The sequence below is a fragment of the Bufo bufo genome, chromosome 9 (assembly GCF_905171765.1).
Source record: "Bufo bufo chromosome 9, aBufBuf1.1, whole genome shotgun sequence".
Lineage (NCBI taxonomy): Eukaryota > Metazoa > Chordata > Amphibia > Anura > Bufonidae > Bufo > Bufo bufo.
Genome location: NC_053397.1, coordinates 5,832,326 through 5,854,094, shown reverse-complemented (window position 1 = coordinate 5,854,094; position 21,769 = coordinate 5,832,326). Strand labels below are relative to the sequence as shown.

General features: G+C 44.7%; 1 protein-coding gene across 1 annotated transcript; it reads left to right on the top strand.

The window, feature by feature from the left end:
- Nucleotides 1–9,779: 9,779 nt before the first annotated feature.
- Nucleotides 9,780–20,606, top strand: LOC120979335 (olfactory receptor 1361-like). The gene is made up of 2 exons (XM_040408042.1): nucleotides 9,780–9,845; nucleotides 19,632–20,606. The coding sequence occupies exons 1-2, from the start codon at nucleotides 9,780–9,782 to the stop codon at nucleotides 20,604–20,606; spliced, it is 1,041 nt and encodes a 346-aa protein (XP_040263976.1).
- The last annotated feature ends 1,163 nt before the right edge of the window (nucleotides 20,607–21,769 follow it).

The window sequence follows — 21,769 nt, the reverse complement described above, 5'->3', positions numbered from 1 at the left end:
AATAGTAGAGGTAGTAGTAGCAGTAGTAGAATTAGTAGTAGTACCATTAGTAGTAGCATTAGTAGTAGAAGCAATAGTAGTAATAGTAGCAGTAGTAGTAGCCCTGCCACCTGTACACTGTATCTCCTGTAGTAACTACGTTACTCTGTGGCCATGGAGAGGTAGAATCTACTCGTCAGTCTCACACGCACCGGTCTGGTTGGATATTTCTCCATCTGAACAGGGATGACAATCATAGCAGCAAAAGGGCTGCCCTTCCCGGGAAACCTTTCTGAATCCTGGGGGGGCAACTGTCGCAGCACACAGATGGGGGGACCTAAAAAGAACCAGATAATGGCATGAGTGCTTGTGACTGTCAGAGCATGCTGGGTGTTGTAGTGTCAGAGTCAGCACTGCTCTAGAGCATTAGGCAGTGTAACAGCAACGCACTAGATCCGGATCCACTCACCTCTCTGTACTTCTCTCCCCATATTATGCCCTTTTCTTTCAGGACCATCTTTTCACCATTGGGCCCCAGTCATCGAAGATTCCCACATTGACCAGTTCTCCCTTCAGATCTTGAGAAACCTGCCAGTTCAGAATGTCATACAGTCCTTTCAGTTCTCCCTTTTCATCAAAGGCGACTCTCTCCCCCTCCCGAATTCAGGAAGTTCACGGTTTAATGTAATGGAAAAGCTTAAAGGCAAAGAAGAGGCAGAGAATGGTTACATTGTATCTACAACAGGAGCCCATGGATACAAAGTATCTCGCGACCTCTGTGCATGGAGAACTGTAGATCTCTGTGGATCTCAATGGATAACTCTAGATCTCTGTGGATCTTAAAGGATAACTCTGTAGATCTCTGTGGATCTCTATGGATAACTGTAGATCTCTGTGGATCTCTATGGATAACTGTAGATCTCTGTGGATCTCTATGGATAACTCTAGATCTCTCGTGGATCTCTATGGATACGTCTGTAGATCTTTGTGAAAAACTAGAGATCTCTGTGAATAACTCTGAATCTTTGCGGATAACATTCGGCACAGTACCATACAGCATTGTGTAGTATAAGAGAGTACAGTACAGTATCATACACCATGCAATAGTAATGTTTAGTGTAACGTGGTATATATAGGATATTTTATACTATTGTTCAGTAGTCATATATCATTCTGCACCTTCTTTACTTCTCCATACCTGCCATGGTAGGAAATCCTTAAATTCTGCACAACTCCCATTTCTGAAGGGCCCTGTCCCACCCTGGCAGGTCAGCATGTCATGTATAGCATGTGCCACGGCATATACAGCATTGTACACGGACACGGATAATCTGAAGTTTGCGGTATTGTACACTGAAGTGTCCACTTTGGTCAGGTCTTCGTTGCCGGTGCACAATGTGACACTAGATACGTTGCCCACAATATTCTCACTCCACTTACAGGAAAACAGCTGTTCCCAAAACTCCCGTATAAATATATCATTGGGGTACTTTGCTGGGTGTATACTGTACAGGAAGTTCTGGAAGCCTGGGATATTCGAACTGTATTTGGCCAGACCAATGGTCCCATTGAGAGTGGCCCATAGATCTCTTTGGGTAAAGACAGCAGAGGGCACCCAGCTTCCCACACCGATCCAGACTATCCCAGAGATCCCGCTGTCGGTGACGGCCTGCAGGAAGGCGATCAGCTCGGTGGCGTATGCGTACAGGACTATGACGTTGGGTTTGGTTTTGTGTATGTAGCTGATGATGCTGATGAGACTTTCTTTGCTGGGTGGAGTGGAGAGGGTTTTGGCAAAAGCCACACAAATCCTGTTCTTTGCCATCTCCAGCTTCAGCTTCTGGCTTCCTTGGTCTCCATAGTCATTATTGGAAGACAAGATGCCAACCCAAGACCAGTTAAAGTGCTTGATCATGTGGACCACAGCGGCGGGCTGAGAGTCCACAGTGCCGACTGTTCGTAGAAAAGAAGGGAACTGGATCTTATCGGCCAAGGAGGGAAGAGCTGAGGCGTAGCTGATCTGGAAAGAGAACAGTGGAGGTGGATATGGCAAGAAGCCCCCACGTAGGGAGGTGATTATACATCAACCACATTAACACACGGCCAACCATGTCATGCAAATCGTCCAAAAACCAAATGCAAGAGCAGAAATTGTTGGCCAGTTGCCTGCCTGGGTCAATTTGAAGTAATTTACCCATCTGTATAAAACTATTTACCCCCACCGACCCCTGCATCAACTTAGTTGCCCACCAGGATAAATCTACAGGAGTCAATATAGTTATGTCAGCAGGAATCCAATTGTCCACCAGGGCACCATGTCCACCATGGGCACCATGTCCATGTAATTGCTCACTGGGATCAATTCAGTTGCCCACCTGGATCTGCCCCGGTCAATGCACTGTCATTTCCAGTCTGCCTCCATCTACGTACAGTTGTGTTCAAAATAATAGCAGTCAGACATCACTAACCTGATCAATCACTGTTTTTGGTAGAAATGATATTTCTACATGGCAAATAATTTACTAGCAGGTGTAGTAGAGTAATAGAAACCCAACAGTCAGGACATGCATGCTGCTGATTGTGTGTAATTGAATCACTAATTGAAAGGGGCATGTTCAAAATAATAGCAGTGTGGAGTTCAATGAGTGAGGTCATTCATTCTTTGAAAAACAGGTGGCAATTATTGCCCTTATTTAAGGAAGGAAGGCAGCAAATTTTGTAGATGCTGGTTACAGTGCATTTCTCTGAAATTCTGAGGAAAATGGGGCGTTCCAGACATTGTTCAGAAGAACAGCGTGCCTTGATTAAAAAGTTGATTGGAGAGGGGAAAACATATAAAGAAGTGCAGAAAATGATCGGCTGCTCAGCTAAAATGATCACAAATGCTTTAAAATGGCGACCAAAACCTAAAAGACGTGGAAGAAAGCGAAAAACTACCATTGGAATGGATAGAAGAAAAGCCCGAATGGCGAGGACTCAGCCAACAATCAGCTCCAGGAAGATGAAAGAAGGTCTGAAGTCACCTGTGACTGAGTCCTGTTATAATGAGAAGACGCCGATGTGAAGCCGAGCGATCTGCAAGAAGCCCCCGCAAAGTCCCACTGCTGGAAACAAGACGTGTGCTGAAGAGCTTACAATCTGCCATAGAGCCCATTGACCGGCCTGAAGAGACATTCTGTGGACTGATGGAAGTAAGATTGTTCTTTTTGGGTCTAGTGGCCGGAGACAGTTTGTCAGACGACCCCCAAACACTGAATTCAGCCCCAGTACACTGTGAAGACAGTAAAGCATGGTGGACAAGCATCATGATATGGGGATGTGTCTCAGACTACGGGGCCTATTTATCGCAAACCAGGGATCACGGATCAGTCTGAATCCATCAGAATACTGGAAGAGGTCATGCTGCCTTATGCTGAAGAGGAGATGTCCTTGAAATGGGTGCTCCACCAAGACAACGACCCCAAACACCAGTAAACGGGCAACATCTCGGCTCCAGACCAACAAGACTGACGTTATGGAGCGGCCGGCCCAATCCCCGGGTCTTAATCCAATAGAAAACTTGTGGGTGACATCAAACATGCAGTTTCTGAGGCAAAACCAAGAAATAGAGAAGAACTGTGGAATGTGGTCCGATCATCCTGGGCTGGAGAACCTGGTCACAGGGGCAGAAGGTGGTGACTCCGAGCAGCACAGACGTCCAGCAGGTCTCAGAGACAGCGGGTATACAACTGAGTATTAGTGACGGGATTCAGAGGGAAGAAAAGCTTCAGACATTTCTCAGTTTATAGAGCGAATGTTTGTAAAGAAGAAGACAAACACTGCTATTTTTTTGAACAGTCTAATATTCACTTTTCTTTAATTTTTTTAGAGGAACAACACAAATTTGATATTATTTTTCTTCATGTTTTGATTTGGAATAGAAGGTGTAGTGTTCCCGATGCATTTGTGTTGATGGAAATAAAAGCTATTAGAAGGATTTTGAGCTTTATTCACTTTTTTAAACACACTGCTATTATTTTGAACACAACTGTACCTAGTTACCTGCGGGCATGAGTCTCGTTGCCCTCCTCTGAACCTTCCCCGGTCTCCCATGTCCACCCTGTAGTGCCCCGTCTTATACTGTCCCTTTCCTCTTTACCTGTGGGAAATGCGTCAGTCCCAGAATTTGAGCAATGGCAACCGACCCAGACGATGGCGAATCTCCAACCACTGCAGATAATGTTGGCGGCGCGGAGCGACAGATGTAATTTGGCACCTTGGATTGATTTCCTGACAAGTAACACATGACTCCGTCCACCGCGGCCAAGTCTGAATAACAGGAGTCATAAACCTCGTAGCCCAATGTCACATTCGGCATCAGCAGTGAATTGGCGTTGATTTGATTAATGGCGAATAACATTGCAAGAACGTATTGGTATTTGTCCATGTAAAACCTAAAGAAAATGATCAAGGGGAAATCATCAAAAACAGGATGTTAGACTTCGAAAAATGCATCGGGGCCTCCATCATAGACCATCAGCTCTACTGCATCTCACAGACTGAGCTCTGCTACATCTGTATTTCTGTATTGCTATGTCTATACAGGAACAATCTGTTGCTACTTGGAAACCATTAACATGGAGGCTTCCTGGAATTCAGTATTTCTAATATTTTATTTCAGATATGATTTATGTGGGTGCCAAGGACAGACTGGCGTCTTAACATCCGAAAATGATAAAAGTCTGATGCGCTTATAAACAGCTAATATATAACCCGTCACTAACCCTAAAACATAACCTTTAGATCTTAACCCCTACTAAATCCAAACTCACTAAGGGCCCATTCACATGGCAGAATTTTGGTATGGACGCCACTCCACGATTCTGCCAGCAGTCAGATAGTGTCAGACCTCCATTGTTTTCAATGGGGAGGCAGCGCTTAAATGCTCTTGTGGCTTAGCTCCATTCAATGAAAGCTAAGCCACAAGGGGGTCCACTGCATCTGAAGTGAACAACAGCGCCAAAATACGCTCTGTGAACGGGCCCTTAGTCGCCTCAAACCTAACCAGAACTCCTAACCTCTCTGCTTTACATAACTGAAGCTCAATAATCAGTTCTAAACATTTCTAATCTATACTGTGTTTCAATTCCTCACATTTCTAAGCTATTGGCTTGCTGTCAGTGAATGAGAACACCCCTGTTTCCATTCAGAGGCAGTTAGCCTGTACATGACTAGAGAGCTGGATACAATTGTGTCCAGTGTAGACAATGCCCTCACTGCTAGATTGTATCAGTCCATTGTGGGGATTGGATACAATTGTATCCACCTCTCAGCGGACGGTCGTTTCTGCTTCACGGGTTCACTTACGTTTCACACTGTCGGGACGGAGGCTTTGATGCAAATGTTAAGGAGTTTTTGACAGTTTTTTGATGGACTGGAATGAGTCCTCCAATAATGATCTGCCCCTCGTGTTTATAAGCAGGTAATGGCGGCTCCGAGGATTGACAGGACAGGGACGCGTCAGACGTCTGTAAGATGATAAACTCAGCCACCCAGCCAAAAACAAGCATCGCCTGGAAGAAAAACCAGCAAAACGAGAAAATGAAAAATGTTATGAGTGAAGGTAAAGGGACAGATAGATAGATAATAGATAGATAATAGATAGATATGAGATAGATAGATAGATAGATAGATAGATAGTTAGATAGATAGATAGATAGATAGATAGATGATATATATAAAAATATATACAGTACAGACCAAAAGTTTGGACACACCTTCTCATTCAAAGAGTTTTCTTTATTTTCATGACTATGAAGGCATCAAAACTATGAATTAACACATGTGGAATTATATACATAACAAACAAGTGTGAAACAACTGAAAATATGTCATATTCTAGGTTCTTCAAAGTAGCCACCTTTTGCTTTGATTACTGCTTTGCACACTCTTGGCATTCTCTTGATGAGCTTCAAGAGGTAGTCCCCTGAAATGGTCTTCACTTCACAGGTGTGCCCTGTCAGGTTTAATAAGTGGGATTTCTTGCCTTATAAATGGGGTTGGGACCATCAGTGGCGTTGAGGAGAAGTCAGGTGGATACACAGCTGATAGTCCTACTGAATAGACTGTTAGAATTTGTATTATGGCAAGAAAAAAGCAGCCAAGTAAAGAAAAACGAGTGGTCATCATTACTTTAAGAAATGAAGGTCAGTCAGTCAGCCGGAAAATTGGGAAAACTTTGAAAGTAAGGGCTATTTGACCATGAAGGAGAGTGATGGGGTGCTGCGCCAGATGACCTGGCCTCCACAGTCACCGGACCTGAACCCAATCGAGATGGTTTGTGGTGAGCTGGACCGCAGAGTGAAGGCAAAAGGGCCAACAAGTGCTAAGCATCTCTGGGAACTCCTTCAAGACTGTTGGAAGACCATTTCAGGGGACTACCTCTTGAAGCTCATCAAGAGAATGCCAAGAGTGTGCAAAGCAGTAATCAAAGCAAAAGGTGGCTACTTTGAAGAACCTAGAATATGACATATTTTCAGTTGTTTCACACTTGTTTGTTATGTATATAATTCTACATGTGTTAATTCATAGTTTTGATGCCTTCATAGTCATGAAAATAAAAGAAAACTCTTTGAATGAGAAGGTGTGTCCAAACTTTTGGTCTGTACTGCATATTAGATAGATAGATAATAGATAGATAGATAGATAGATAGATATTAGATAGATAGGAGATAGATAGATAGATATGAGATGATAGATAATAGATAGATAGATATGAGATGATAGATAGATAGATAGATAGATAGATAGATATCGTTGTGCTGCTACTTGTAGTTCTTGTTTGCTTTTCCATTGTAGCCATGGTTCACTACAGTTTATTGGGGAAGTAAAACTCTCATCATCTCCAGATATTTCCTGATTGGTTTGTTTAAAATAAATATAATAAGAAAATATGACAGAATTACCATAAATGAAGATGAAGGCACTTTTTTCCTTTTATGATATTGTCCTTTCTTACTTTACATTCTTTGTTTGGTTTTTATTTTGAAAGTTAAAAAAAAAGAGAGAAAATTGAATAATACATCCCAACATTTAAAAAAAAAAAATTTTTAGATTATTTTATTTAGGCTTTTTCATTTTATATTTATTAGTATTAGTATTTAGATCTGTTATTTAGGTCCTAAATGCTTCCTCTTGTACTGAATTTTGTTCTTTTGATTTATTTCAATTGTAGATTTAAAGTAGAAATGATTTAATAATAATAATAATAATAATAATAATCAGGAAAATATTAAATCAAACAAAATAGAAGAATATAAAATATAAACAAATTACAAGAAGTTTAGGTTCAGTGAAATACATGTAAATATTAAAAGTATCTTAATTATATTCTGCTACATTTAATACAACGTAATTAACTGTGTTAGTATTAGTCTGTTTGAATGTTTTTACCATAAACCAAAATATATCATATCATAATAAAAATATATATATCTTATATGAAATGTATGGTGTAAGGCTTACCATGTGACACAGCGGGCAGAGCTTCCTCGTGGGCATCATTTCATCCATAGAAGATCATCAGATGTTTCATCCACATTTATAGGTTTTCATTTTCTGGAGTCTGTAATTTCCACAACTTCATTTTTGTCCATCTGAGCTTTTAAAATCACTGCAATCATTATAATGCTAGGCTAAGGTAATAACAAGGTGTGAAGATGAGGATGATGATTATAGGGGAGATAATCATACCTGGATCTATTCCCAGTGGAAATAATATAGAAAAGTATAAAAAAAATATATTGTTTAGGACATATGGGGACAGGTACCAGGCATCATCAAAACAGGAGTAAATAATTACCAATAATTAAAAAACTAACAACTTTTCTTTAATGAAGGAGAAAAGCCCAAAATTTGAGTAAGAATAGAAAAGTTGTCCTCTTATGGTCTCCTATGGCAGGAAGAAATATGCATTAATTATATAATTATTAAGTTTTATCAAAGTTGCATCAATTAACTTGTTAACTTTACATATGTGTTAGGGTGCTTTCACACTTGCGGCAGAGGAATCCGTCAGGCAGTTCCATCGCCGCAAAAGCCTGCCGGAGCTGTCAAAACGTTTGCCAACTGATGGCATTTGTAAGATGGATCCGGATACTGATCCATCTTACAAATGCATGGAAATGCTGGATCCGTCTTTCCTGTGTCATCTGGAAAAACGGATCCAGCATTTATTTTTTTCAAATTTTTTTGTGTCTGTGCATCCGGCATTCCGTTAAGTGTTTTGGATTTTTGGCCGAAGATAAAAGCATGCTGCGGTATTATCTCCGTCCTGAACAGTCAAAAAGACTGAACTGAAGACATCCCGATGCATCCTGAACGGATTTCTATCCATTTAGAATGCATGGGGATAAAACGAATCAGTTCTTTTCCGGTATAGAGCCCCATAGGACGGAACTCAGTGACGTCAACAACAAAAACCTTGAGATTTACTAAAATTTTCTAATGTTTGATCTATAGTCTCTGCTGTTAGGTGCAATCAACACGATTGTCCAAGTGTACACCATACCCAACACCCAACCCAGAGAACATGGCAAGTGACTACTGGCCTCTAGAGTGGGACTTTATCTAGTAGATCAGATGGAAATGGAGATCTAACTGCTGGGTCCCAATGAAGGGAAGGAATCATGTACCACTGGGTCAATAAAAAGGTAAATCTATCCTATGAAGAGTCATTAGAGATTGACCTTCATCAATTTTTTATCAACAGACCTGGAACCACTGGACCATCAGGGGCAGGTAACTGTAAAACCAATTGAACAACAATAGAGGGATGAAGATTAAACAACTGGGCCACCAGGGACAAGGTCCTTTACCACCAATTCACCAAGGATAAGCTGTAACGAGATCTGTAGACATTATTCACTGGACCACCAAAGGCTCCCAAGGAGATTTACTAAGGAACATTAACGTTATGTAGTAGATCACCAAGTATGGGACACTAAACCACTGGGCTACCACAACTCTACTACGAGACTCCATACCAACCAGGTTTATTAAGGGTGGTCATTATCTATTGGATCAGAAAGACACTAAACTATTGGGCATCAGGAACCGGTGTGTGAAATACCAGTTCACCAAGGGCTTGACTGAAGATAAAACGTGCTAAAGTAGTGCAGCTGCAGAGCCACTTCTTTAACTGACCACAGCGAGAGGGCAAGACCCTGATGCAGTACTCCAATGCCCTACAGGAGACGTTAAATGAAATACAGCTGCGAGACCCAGAGACCATGGGAGCCTTCCGGGAAAGGTACCGGCTACTAAGAGACCAGTTTATAGTGGGGCTCTCCAACAAGTTCTTACAAGACAAATTGCAAGAGATGACCCAGACGACGCCCGACATGACATTCTACAGCATCTACCTAGCCACCGTGGAGAGAGAGGAAGAGCAAATGTTTGTGGCGGCGAGAGTAGTGAGTAGCACCCATGCTACAGAAGGTCGTCTGCATCTGAAGACTCAGAGTCCTTAGATGATGTGGTCCAGGCCCTAAGGACAGAATTGAGAGAAATTCAGCTGGAAGTGTCCCAGATGAAGGCAGCACACCCTGGCCTCCGGAAATGACCCCAGCGCCCTGCGCCACTTCACCCAGGATAACTCAGGTGCGGGGGCTCGTCAAAAGAGGGCCCCTCTGCTGGGCTTGTCGACAGTACGGCCATATGGACAGAGAGTGCCCAGAACAGATGAAGTCTGAGCCGACGTTATACTTCCGACCGCCGTAGTAGCTGGGCGTCCTGCTGCGGTACACCAGAAACTAAGCCCTATGCATGAGGAACACGACCTGTATGCCAGCAGCCCCGTTATGGAAGCAGAGTTGGAAGGCCAGAAGGTACGCTGCCTAGTTGATACAGGGTCGGAGTGCACCCTTATGCCTCTGGAGTTCTTCGAAAGACACTTTGGACATATGATGGAGCCAAAAGACGGAAGGGTCATCAAGCTGACGGCTGCAAATAACAGAGAGATGGACGTCCGAGGGATAGTCTGGATGCGGGTCTGACTGTTTGGGCAAGACTTTGGCAAGAAGGGGGTCGTGGTGGTGGACCATTCGTCTCAGAGAGGAATGGATGTGACACTAGGTATGAATGTGCTGAGAGACCCAGACCATCAACTCTATGCCAAAGAAGGGCCGAAGTATTGGCAAAAGGCCACCACACACCGGCCAACCCGGTAGGTTCTACAGCAGATGGTGAGGAGCTGTAGTCTGCAAAAGAACAACAGGTCCGGTGGTCCATTGAACATGTGAAGGTGCCGTGGAGGACCCCGGTGAAGATCCCACCTGGACAAGAACAAATATTGATGCTGCCAGTGGGGGCTGGATGACAACTGAATGGACTGAAGGTCCTGATCGAGCCTGCTTACCAAGAGGAAACACAGACTTGTCCACTGGTAGCCAGGGGCCCTCGCTATTGTGAAGGATGGATGTGTGCCTGTACTCTGCCTCAGTGTGGAAGACAGCGAGTTAACAGTTCCTGGGAATACCTTGCTGGCCAAAGTTTATATGTCAGAAGGGGACATCCTTCGACGAAGGGGCTTCACGCTACAGCTAGATAGGAGATCAGCCTGGACCTATGCGGTAAAGGGCCATCAAACGCAGACCCCGACAGCGGAGTGGAACAGTCGGGTGATCATGGCCCAGATGGGGGTGGACTGCAAGACTCTGACTCCAGGACAACAGAGGTTGCTGAGAGACACCCTTTGGGAATTTCAGGAGGCATTCTTGAGACATGATGAGGACTTTGGGTGTGCTTCCGCCATCAAGCACGAAATCCCCACCCGCGATGCTGCACTGATCAGGGAGCATTACAGGCAAATCCCGCCTAAAATGTACCAGGAGGAGAAGGACATGGTGGCCAGCAAGTTGGAAAACTGGGTGATCCAGGAGAGTCAAAGTCCTTGGGCTGCTCCAGTAGTCTTGGTGCTGAAGAAAGATGGGAGTCTCCGGTTCTGCGTGGATTATCGGAAGCTGAATGCCCAGACCGTCCGGGATGCCTACCCCCTTCCACGGATTAAGAAGTCGTTGTCCACCCTGAGTCATGTAAAATTCTTCTCGACTCTTGACCTGGCCAGTGGGTATTGGCAGGTGCCGGTGGCCAAGAAGGACAAAGCGAAGACAGCCTTTATCATAACTATGGGACTCTACAAGTTCAACTGGATGCTATTTTGGCTGTCCAATGCCCCGGGAACATTCCAGCGGTTGATGGAGCACTGTCTGGGGGGATTTCAACTTTGAGTCGGTATTGATATATCTGGACGACATAGTAGTGTTGGGGTCTCCTTTAAGGATCACCTCCAGAAGCTGCGAAAGGTCCTAGGACGGCTGTGAGACCATAGGCTCAAGATTAAGCCCAAGAAGTGCCAACTGTTTAGACAGCAGATAGAGTATTTGAGACATTTAGTCACCCAGGAGGGGGTAAAGCCGGCCCCCAGCAAGGTGGAGGCCATCCAGAAGTGGCCCCAGCCGCGTACACTACGAGAGTTGCGGGCATTTGTGGGACTGGCCGGCTATTACAGGAGGTTTATACCCAAATTTGCTCATTTGGTGGGCCCGTTAAACGAGTTATCAAGGGGCACTGCGGGGGGCCCAAAGAATCATCCCATCGAGTGGGGACCCCGGCAACAAGAGGCCTTTAAAGCAGTTAAGGAGGCGTTGACCAGTGCTCCGATTCTGGCTTATGCGCGATTTGACACCCCATTCCTGCTGTACACTGACGGAAGTCTACATGGTCTGGGGGCCGTGTTATTTCAAGTCCAAGATGGATGTGAGAGAGTCCTTGCCCATGGCAGCAGGTCTCTGAAGGAGTCAGAGCCCAACCCTGACAACTATAGCTCCTTTAAATTGGAACTACTGGCACTGGTGTGGGCCATGATCGAAAGGTTCGCAGGGTACCTGACAGGTGCAGAGGTGACCGTGATGATGGACAACAACCCGTTAGCACATATGGAGAATGCCAAGCTCAGTGCACTTAAGCAGAGGTGGTTGGCTCGCTTTTCTAAGTATCAATACTGCATCAAGTTCCGGTCAAGTAGGAAGAAAGGCAATACCGATGCACTCTCCTGAGTCCCTGTAGGGTTGTCAACTCAGAGTGCCAATGAGGAGCTATAGTATACTGAATCTCCTGACCTTTGTCGATTACCCATTTTCCAGGACTTAGCACATTCAGGTCGGGTGGCGTCCGGGATGTCCATGGTGCTAAGAAAGACGTTGGCTGATTGGGAAAGAGTCCAGAATGGCTGCCCGGACCTGTGGAAAGTGAAAGAATGGGTCTGACCCAGATCTGGCCTCGGCCAAAAGAACGTGGGAAACTGGTCTCAATGTCTGAACATTGTTTGTGTAGATTAAATTAAATGATCTGGACTGACATTCTGCTGTTTGGCCACAAGATGCCGCTGTTTCCTAAACATAGCTACAGACTGCATATATTTCCATATTCATGAGAGGTGGAGTTTCAGAGCCCGGAGAAGAAAGGGAGCAGCCATCTTAGAGGGAGCAGAGACTGAGAAACTATGTGAGCAGAGGATGCGATGGAATTCAGGTGTAGGAGCATCCCTCAGTGACCAGAGCTGCAGCTAAGTGAAGCTGATCGTGTCCAAGACCCTGATCCTGACCAGAGAAACGAGGTTTGCTGGCGGTACTGCATGCTTGTTGGAGAGGCATTTGTTCTGTTCAGAGTCACCAGTGGATGCAGAGCAGACCCGGGTCGGTAAGATCGTGCACGTACCTCATCACAGTGTTGGCGCCTAGAGACTGAGACCAGGCCTGTGGTTAGTTAGTTAGGGTCTCTGTGTCAGGCCACAAGTGTTGCTATTGTTCATTGCAAGGACTCCATAACTTAAAGTGACATTTTACATTGGAGAGCTGATAAACTTCCCACAAACTGAAGCCAGGTTGGCGTTTGGCTCAGAAGAAATACTCAGGCACGTGCTATAGGACCAGTTATGGGAGGGGGAATACTGTAGAGCTTTGTAAGATTGTAAGCCGTTGTGCTGCACCGCAGGCTAGCCCGCACCACGCACCCATACAATTATTCTTGTTTTTTAGGGTAATAACAGGTAAGGTGTGGCAGTTTAGTTGTGCCCGCCAGTAGGTAAATTACCGCATTTTCCTCTGCATCCATCGGAGGGCGCTGCACTGTGCAGCAGTGTAAGGTAATTGGATATTTTTGCTCTTTACCTTTAGTGAATTTCACTCATTATTTGATAACGATACTGAAACGATGACTAATTGGCTTTTGTCACCTGAGTCTTATCATTAAATTACGGTAATCTCGTCTCCGCTTTTAATTGTTGTTTACTTTGTTGTTATTATTAACTTCAGCTCATTAGTAAAATGCCGTAGAGACCTACAGGCGACTATAAATAAATGCTCATGTCATGTTATACTGTTCCCCATGATGGACGCCGCTCGGTCTGACTGAATCATCCTGGTTCTTGGCGGTCACTAATCACAAGGTAAAAACCATCACACCTTTCGGAGGCTCAGCTGCTTGGTGTCCACCATGTACTTGGAAGGAGTCTTCGACCCACCACAGTATACATAGAAAGTCCTCGGCACTCAGATATATTACAGTCCTGGAGATTACTTTATTCACTTGACAGCAGAAATGTATGAACTCGAGTGGAGAAATTATTCCCTCCAACAAATAAATGAAGGAAGCAATGATTTCTCGATCTCTCAGGCAGATCTGTAGATATTAGATGTCTATGACGTCTAGGTCCTGCCTGGACAATCCAGACTGATAGACCAGAGACGTGATAAGCGCTAGATAAAAGCTTACAGAGAGAACTGAATATGGAGCTGATACAAAGTAACAAGAACCCACCTAACCAACAGCATTCTGCCTGCACTAACAGCGCCCCCAGCTGGTGACCACATAACACACCCATAGCACCCATATTGTATACCAGGGATACTCAACCTGCGGCCCACCGGCTGTGGTAAAACTCCCACAATGCCCTAATAGCTGGAGGCTGTCCAGGAATACTGGGAGTTGTAATTTTGCAACAGCTGGAGGGCCGTGGGTTGGGCATCTCTGTTGCATACAATAAGAAGAGCACCTCCTTATTCACAGTATATTATGCATCCTGTTTGAGAAGTCCGTCTCCTCAAAAACATTTCGATGTGAATTGGGTGGGTGGATGTCTCATACAGTTCTGTACTCTATTAGCAAACTTCAAACCCTCTGACTGGAAAACAGAAGCTGCAAAAATGTCCATTTAATTGCAATATGTTATGTAGGAGGCACAGAGGAACGTGTTGCAGGATGCGCTCCAACCATGTAACAACCATCATCAATATACTGCGCATGCGCCACTTCTGACAATCCGTGTAAGCAGGAGATTTGGCTCAGAGGAGGCGCACTGTATACGGACTCCGTGGGTCTCAGCTGCTCTCATGGTGCTCCTCCTGCTGCTTCTCTGCCCCCGTCACCCTAGGTACCTTATTGTAATTGTATGGCTATTTCTCACAGCTTCATACGGTCTCATTTCCCGCCAGCGAACTCTAAATGTGTTAATATCCGGCATTCTTGTGCGCCACGGGTGATTCTGGGGCAGTTATGTGGCCAGCAGCTAGGGGGCGCAGGCAGAATGCTGTTGTTAGGAGGATTCTTGCTACTTTGTATCAGCTCCACATTCAGTTCCTTCTGTAAACTTGGATCTTGCACTGATCACATGACACGGATTGTTATTATGCCTGCAGAATTATTATTCTAAACAAACAAAAATTCTTCCAAACATAGTCGAAGATTTGGCGATTCGATTCAGGCAAATTGCACGAAATGGCCCCGCCAAATTCAGTACACTATTGAGGGAAGATGAAGAGGGAGGATGACATCACCCTGTGCGGGGTCCGGGCCGGTGGGCTTGCCCATAGAGAATACAATTCTCCAAAAAGAGACCGGATGTTCAGACTAAAAACAGTTAACCCATTGGGACTTAATGAGACTGTCTCATTTGTTAGTTTTCTGTAAAAATCCAGGTCCCTGTCATCTATAAATTTATACATCTATTTGATTCAATTTTTGCTCAAGGCTTCAAAATTGGCCACTATGACATAAATATTTCCGGCTAGAAGAGATGATCTGATCAAAGATTGATCTAACATCAACTCTTTTTCATCAATGGAATGGGTTTTATCTCATTAGAGACCTCCTAATAAATTCCTCCTTGTTTTTGGTTGTCTCTGGATGTCTCCTAATGACCCATTCAGCTATTTGTACCCCCAGCCTAATTGTTTTATGTTTATATTTAAAGGGGTTCTGCAGTTTTTTTAAACTGATGATCTATCCTCTGATCGGCGGGGGTCCGACGCCCGGGACCCTTGCTGATCAGCTGTTTGAGCAGCACCGCGGCCTTCTCGCTGTTTACCGTAGGCCCAGTGACATCACGACTAGTATCAATGGCCGGGAAGGGGCTAAGCTCTGTTTCATGAATATTTGGTAGAATATTCGTCATATATTCGCGAATTCGAGATTATTTTCTTGATTGCGAAAAATTGGCAATGTAATATTCGCGTAATGCGCGCGAAATAGAGGCGTGGGACATTTTTCAAGCTGCTAGAAGTTTGAGACTGGAGAAAATGGTCGGCACGGCAGAACATTACTATAGCTTTATATGCAGATAGAGTGTATAATATTGTGTCGAATATTTTGGCTCAATACGTGCAACTTCACATTTTATCAGGTCTGACTACTTATTAGTGATTGGTGCACTAAGTATTGTTGTGACATCACAGCACTATGTCTGTAGCTGTATGTACGGACAGCAGAACCTCTCAGCTCCACTATATCACTATCTAACCTACACGGACTATCTCCCACTAACTATCTGTATTAAACACTGCTCAAAAAAATAAAGGGAACACTTAAACAACACAATGTAACTCCAAGTCAATCGCACTTCTGTGAAATCAAACTGTCCACTTAGGAAGCAACACTGAGTGACAATCAATCTCACATGCTGTTGTGCAAATGGGATGGACAACAGGTGGAAATTATAGGCAATTAGCAAGACACCCCCAATAAAGGAGTAAAGGTGGTGACCACAGACCACTTCTCAGTTCCTATACTTCCTGGCTGATGTTTTGGTCACTTTTGAATGCTGGCGGTGCTTTCACTCTAGTGGTAGCATGAGACGGAGTCTACAACCCACACAAGTGGCTCAGGTAGTGCAGCTTATCCAGGATGGCACATCAATGCGAGCTGTGGCAAGAAGGTTTGCTGTGTCTGTCAGCGTAGTGTCCAGAGCATGGAGGCGCTACCAGGAGACAGCCCAGTACATCAGGAGACGTGGAGGAGGCCGTAGGAGGGCAACAACCCAGCAGCAGGACCGCTACCTCCGCCTTTGTGCAAGGAGGAACAGGAGGAGCACTGCCAGAGCCCTGCAAAATGACCTCCAGCAGGCCACAAATGTGCATGTGTCTGCTCAAACGGTCAGAAACAGACTCCATGAGGGTGATATGAGGGCCCAACGTCCACAGGTGGGGGTTGTGCTTACAGCCCAACACCGTGCAGGACGTTTGGCATTTGCCAGAGAACACCAAGATTGGCAAATTTGCCACTGGCGCCCTGTGCTCTTCACAGATGAAAGCAGGTTCACACTGAGCACATGTGACAGACGTGACAGAGTCTGGAGACGCCGCGGAGAACGTTCTGCTGACTGCAACATCCTCCAGCATGACCGGTTTGGCATTGGGTCAGTAATGGTGTGGGGTGGCATTTCTTTGGAGGGCCGCACAGCCCTCCATGTGCTCGCCAGAGGTAGCCTGACTGCCATTAGGTACCGAGATGAGATCCTCAGACCCCTTGTGAGACCATATGCTGGTGCGGTTGGCCCTGGGTTCCTCCTAATGCAAGACAATGCTAGACCTCATGTGGCTGGAGTGTGTCAGCAGTTCCTGCAAGACGAAGGCATTGATGCTATGGACTGGCCCGCCCGTTCCCCAGACCTGAATCCAATTGAGCACATCTGGGACATCACGTCTCGCTCTATCCACCAACGTCACGTTGCACCACAGACTGTCCAGGAGTTGGCAGATGCTTTAGTCCAGGTCTGGGAGGAGATCCCTCAGGAGACCGTCCGCCACCTCATCAGGAGCATGCACAGGCGTTGTAGAGGCGTTGTACAGGCACGTGGAGGCCACACACACTACTGAGCCTCATTTTGACTTGTTTTAAGGACATTACATCAAAGTTGGATCAGCCTGTAGTGTGTTTTTCCACTTTAATTTGAGTGTGACTCCAAATCCAGACCTCCATGGGTTAAAAAAATTTGATTTCCATTTTTTTTTTTTTGTGTGATTTTGTTGTCAGCACATTCAACTATGTAAAGAACAAAGTATTTCAGAAGAATATTTAATTAATTCAGATCTAGGATGTGTTATTTTTGTGTTCCCTTTATTTTTTTGAGCAGTGTATATATAAACTAACTAACTAATGTAATGACACAGCAATGTCACTGCTCTCTCTCTCAGATCTGCAAATACTGCATACAAGGGCTGCTGGGGAGGTTGTTACATAGTAAGGGGTAGGCAACTTTCCTATTGGTTGCTAGGGATGTTGCTAAGCTCGGACAAAGACATTGCAGCCTTCTCATTGGCCCACAAGCAAGAAGGGAGGTTACTGATGGAAAAAAAATCTAGAATATTCTAAATTATGAATATATATAACACTATATTCTAAATATTTGCGAATTCTCGAAGTGCCGATATTCGCGATTAATATTCGCTATTCGAATATTCGCGCCCAACACTAATCATCACTGGCAATGTATATTTTGGCTGCAGAGGTTGTACAATTGCACCTTTTTTTCCCCAAAAAAAAACTGTTGCAAAATTAACATTCCTAAGTGTACATCAAGGAGTTTGATATTGATGGCCTAGCCTCAGGATTGGTCACCAATATCAGATCGGCGGGGTTCCAGCACTCCCGCCGATCAGCTGTTTGAAGAGGTCATGGTACTCACCGGAGCTCCAGAGACTGCTGAGACCTGTTCAAGGTGTGCTTGGTATCGCAGCTCAGCCCCTTTTACTTGAATGGAACTGAGCTGTGCCTTGGCCATGTGCGCCATGTGCAGTGGCCTAGGAAGAGGTGTCAGCACTCGCAGAGCACTGCAGCCTCCTCGAACAACCGGGCATCAGATCCCCATCTGATATTGATATCTGATATCCTGAGAATAGACCATTGATATAAAATTCCTGGAAAAACCCCTTTAAGCTTTTTAGCACCATGTGTATGTGTATATACACAGCAGACATCTGCCCCATTAAAGCATAATTTTTAGACGCTTGTTCAGAACAGGCCACTGTATTTTCCACCAGTTTGTGTGTGTGTGTGTATAAACACAAGCCAGTGCCTGCTTCCAATATGGGACAATTTTTGGAACATTTTTTAATTTGAAATAATATAACAAATGTGACTGCGCAGTGTGTTATTAACCGGGCTGTTTGTTAACACTGTCAACCATGCCTTTACCCCATAGCTATGGATGTCACTGTCACTCTGACATTATTAACTATTACTGTCATTCCATTTAAGAGACTGAAAGGAAGAGAGAAAGAAAAAAAAAATCTAAAAAGAAAAGTGCCATATGCCAATTTCCAGGCACTTTCAAATCAGGTAGAATTTATTCACACCCCAATTGAATTTTCCAACCAGTTCATTAGACTTATAACAGGACGTTCTCTCCTCTCTAGTGATTATAGGGTGTATTTCCTGCAGATGTCATTGGAAAAAACAGGGAGAACCGAGGCGTCGTAGTCATCGTATCATTGATTCTTCCATCCATCTGCAGGATGAAAGTTTGTGTGCACTTCATGTGTTAAAGAATAGTACATGAATAAAATAATGGGAAGTGTGAGTGCGAGGACGATATATATAATGATATAATGACATGTGATCAGACATGTGATCCACACACCTTATACTACAGGAACATCTATTACTGCTGACAACCTGCCTGTATATACTGTCTGAGAGGTAGTCACAGCCCCGCCCCCTGCTGATGACATCACTGATATAATGACATGTGATCAGACATGAGATCACACACCTTATACTACAGGAACATCTATTACTGCTGACAACCTGCCTGTATATACTGTCTGAGAGGTAGTCACAGCCCCGCCCCCTGCTGATGACATCACTGATATAATGACATGTGATCAGACATGAGATCACACACCTTATACTACAGGAACATCTATTACTGCTGACAACCTGCCTGTATATCCTGTCTGAGAGGTAGTCACAGCCCCGCCCCCTGCTGATGACATCACTGATATAATGACATGTGATCAGACATGAGATCACACACCTTATACTACAGGAACATCTATTACTGCTGACAACCTGCCTGTATATCCTGTCTGAGAGGTAGTCACAGCCCCGCCCCCTGCTGATGACATCACTGATATAATGACATGTGATCAGACATGAGATCCACACCTTATACTACAGGAACATCTATTACTGCTGACAACCTGCCTGTATATCCTGTCTGAGAGGTTGTCACAGCCCCGCCCCCTGTTACATCAATAAAAAATATATTGAACATTACAGGGAGAATTATATTGTAAAATGCCTTCTTTATGATTTCTTGGTGTTTTTCTTTTTCTCAGATGTATTTTGAGTATTTCTTATCCTTTAACCAGAGCGCGGTGCGAGAATTCTTCCTCTCCAGCCCTTCCCTCATCTTGGAGCTCCAGCTTCTCCTTTTCTTCAGTTTCCTGGTTTTCTACATGGTCACGCTCCTGGGCAATGCGCTCATCCTCCTGGTCATACAGCTGGACCCTCGCCTTCACACCCCCATGTATTTCTTCCTGACCCACCTGTCCTTCTTAGATATCTGTTACTCCTCAGTGACCGTCCCTAAACTGCTCGCTGTCCTCTCCTCGGAGCGGAGGATCTCCTTCTATGGCTGCATCGCTCAGATGTATTTCTTCCATGTCCTGGGGAGCTCGGAGATGTTCCTCCTGGCCGTCATGGCTTATGACCGCTTTGTGGCCATATGTAACCCGTTACGTTATACTGTCCTGATGAGGAGGGCGGTCTGTGTCTCTCTGGCCACTTGCGCCTGGTTCGGTGGCTTCATCCATTCGACGTTCCACACGGGTTTCCTCTTGAGACTTTCCTTCTGTGGACCCAATGAACTCAACAACTTCTTCTGTGACGCGACGCCGCTTTTAAAGCTATCATGTTCCGATACCAGGATGGACGAGATCCTGCTCATCGCCACCCCGGGCATCCTGGGGCCATCTTGTTTTGCATTAGTTCTTGTATCTTACAACCGCATTGTGAGAAGCATCTTGAGAATTAACTCCAGGGAGGGAAGGCAGAAGACCTTTTCTACGTGTGCAGCACATTTAATGGTGGTATCGATTTTCTATGGGACTGGCATCATTGTCTATGTACAGCCTATGTCAGTGTATGCGCCAGCGAACCGCTTCATTACTGTATTCTACGCGGTAATAACGCCCATGCTGAATCCCACAATATACGCTCTGAGGAACAAGGAAGTCAAAGTGGCTCTACGAAAATTGTTAATACCTCCCAATGTAGCACAGGTAAAAACCAGCACAGTAAGCAACATCTAACACTGGAAAGTTACATCAGCTTCTTATACTCCAGTCACAATCCTGCTGTTACCTTATGTCTTATGCTCCACTCACATCCAGAGCTGCAGCCCAAACCATACAAAACGTATTTGGTTTGCCATAATGCACTTTACCCTGTGGCCCTGCCTTGTGAAAGAATACCCAACACGTCGCCCATAACACCATCCAACCCAGCTTTCCAGCGGTCGCCACAAAATACTAATATTATATTATTATTATATATATTATACAACGCGCTTAAGATTCCACACATACAGGCCAGTATTTAAAGGGAATGTATCACCTAGATTTTCACCTTTATTGATGAATTAAAACCAGATACTGACACATAATCTTTTTTTAATCAGTTTTTATTATATGACTGTAAATTTTATTCTAGTTTTTGTAGGATTTTGGAAGTAGCCACGTTGCCTGAGCAGTTGTAAACAGCATTCAGAGGTTTGCAGTACAGCCACATGGACTACAAGAACCTGTTGTGTGGATATAATGCATTGACTTATATTAAAGAGTGTTGTGGGCATGCTCTGTGACCTCTGCCGAGTTTATTGTGCAGGGAAGGGGAATGTAAGCTGTGACCATGAACTTCTATGGAGGAATGTTGTGGGCATGCTCTGTGACCTCTGCCGAGGATATTGTGCAGGGAAGGGGAATGTAAGCTGTGACCATTAACTTCTATGGAGGAGTGTTGTGGGCATGCTCTGTGACCTCTGCCGAGTTTATTGTGCAGGGAAGGGGAATGTAAGCTGTGACCATGAACTTCTATGGAGGAATGTTGTGGGCATGCTCTGTGACCTCTGCCGAGGATATTGTGCAGGGAAGGGGAATGTAAGCTGTGACCATTAACTTCTATGGAGGAGTGTTGTGGGCATGCTCTGTGACCTCTGCCGAGTTTATTGTGCAGGGAAGGGGAATGTAAGCTGTGACCATTAACTTCTATGGAGGAGTGTTGTGGGCATGCTCTGTGACCTCTGCCGAGTTTATTGTGCAGGGAAGGGGAATGTAAGCTGTGACCATTAACTTCTATGGAGGAGTGTTGTGGGCATGCTCTGTGACCTCTGCCGAGTTTATTGTGCAGGGAAGGGGAATGTAAGCTGTGACCATTAATTTCTATGGAGGAGTGTCGTGGGCATGCTCTGTGACCT

Excerpts from the sequence above, each read along its gene's own strand:
- LOC120979335 (XM_040408042.1), top strand. The coding sequence starts at position 9,780 with ATGCATGAGGAACACGACCTGTATGCCAGCAGCCCCGTTATGGAAGCA. Across the intron at positions 9,846-19,631 it reads CAGAGTTGGAAGGCCAGAAG|ATGTATTTTGAGTATTTCTT; the intron begins GTACGCTGCCTA and ends TCTTTTTCTCAG.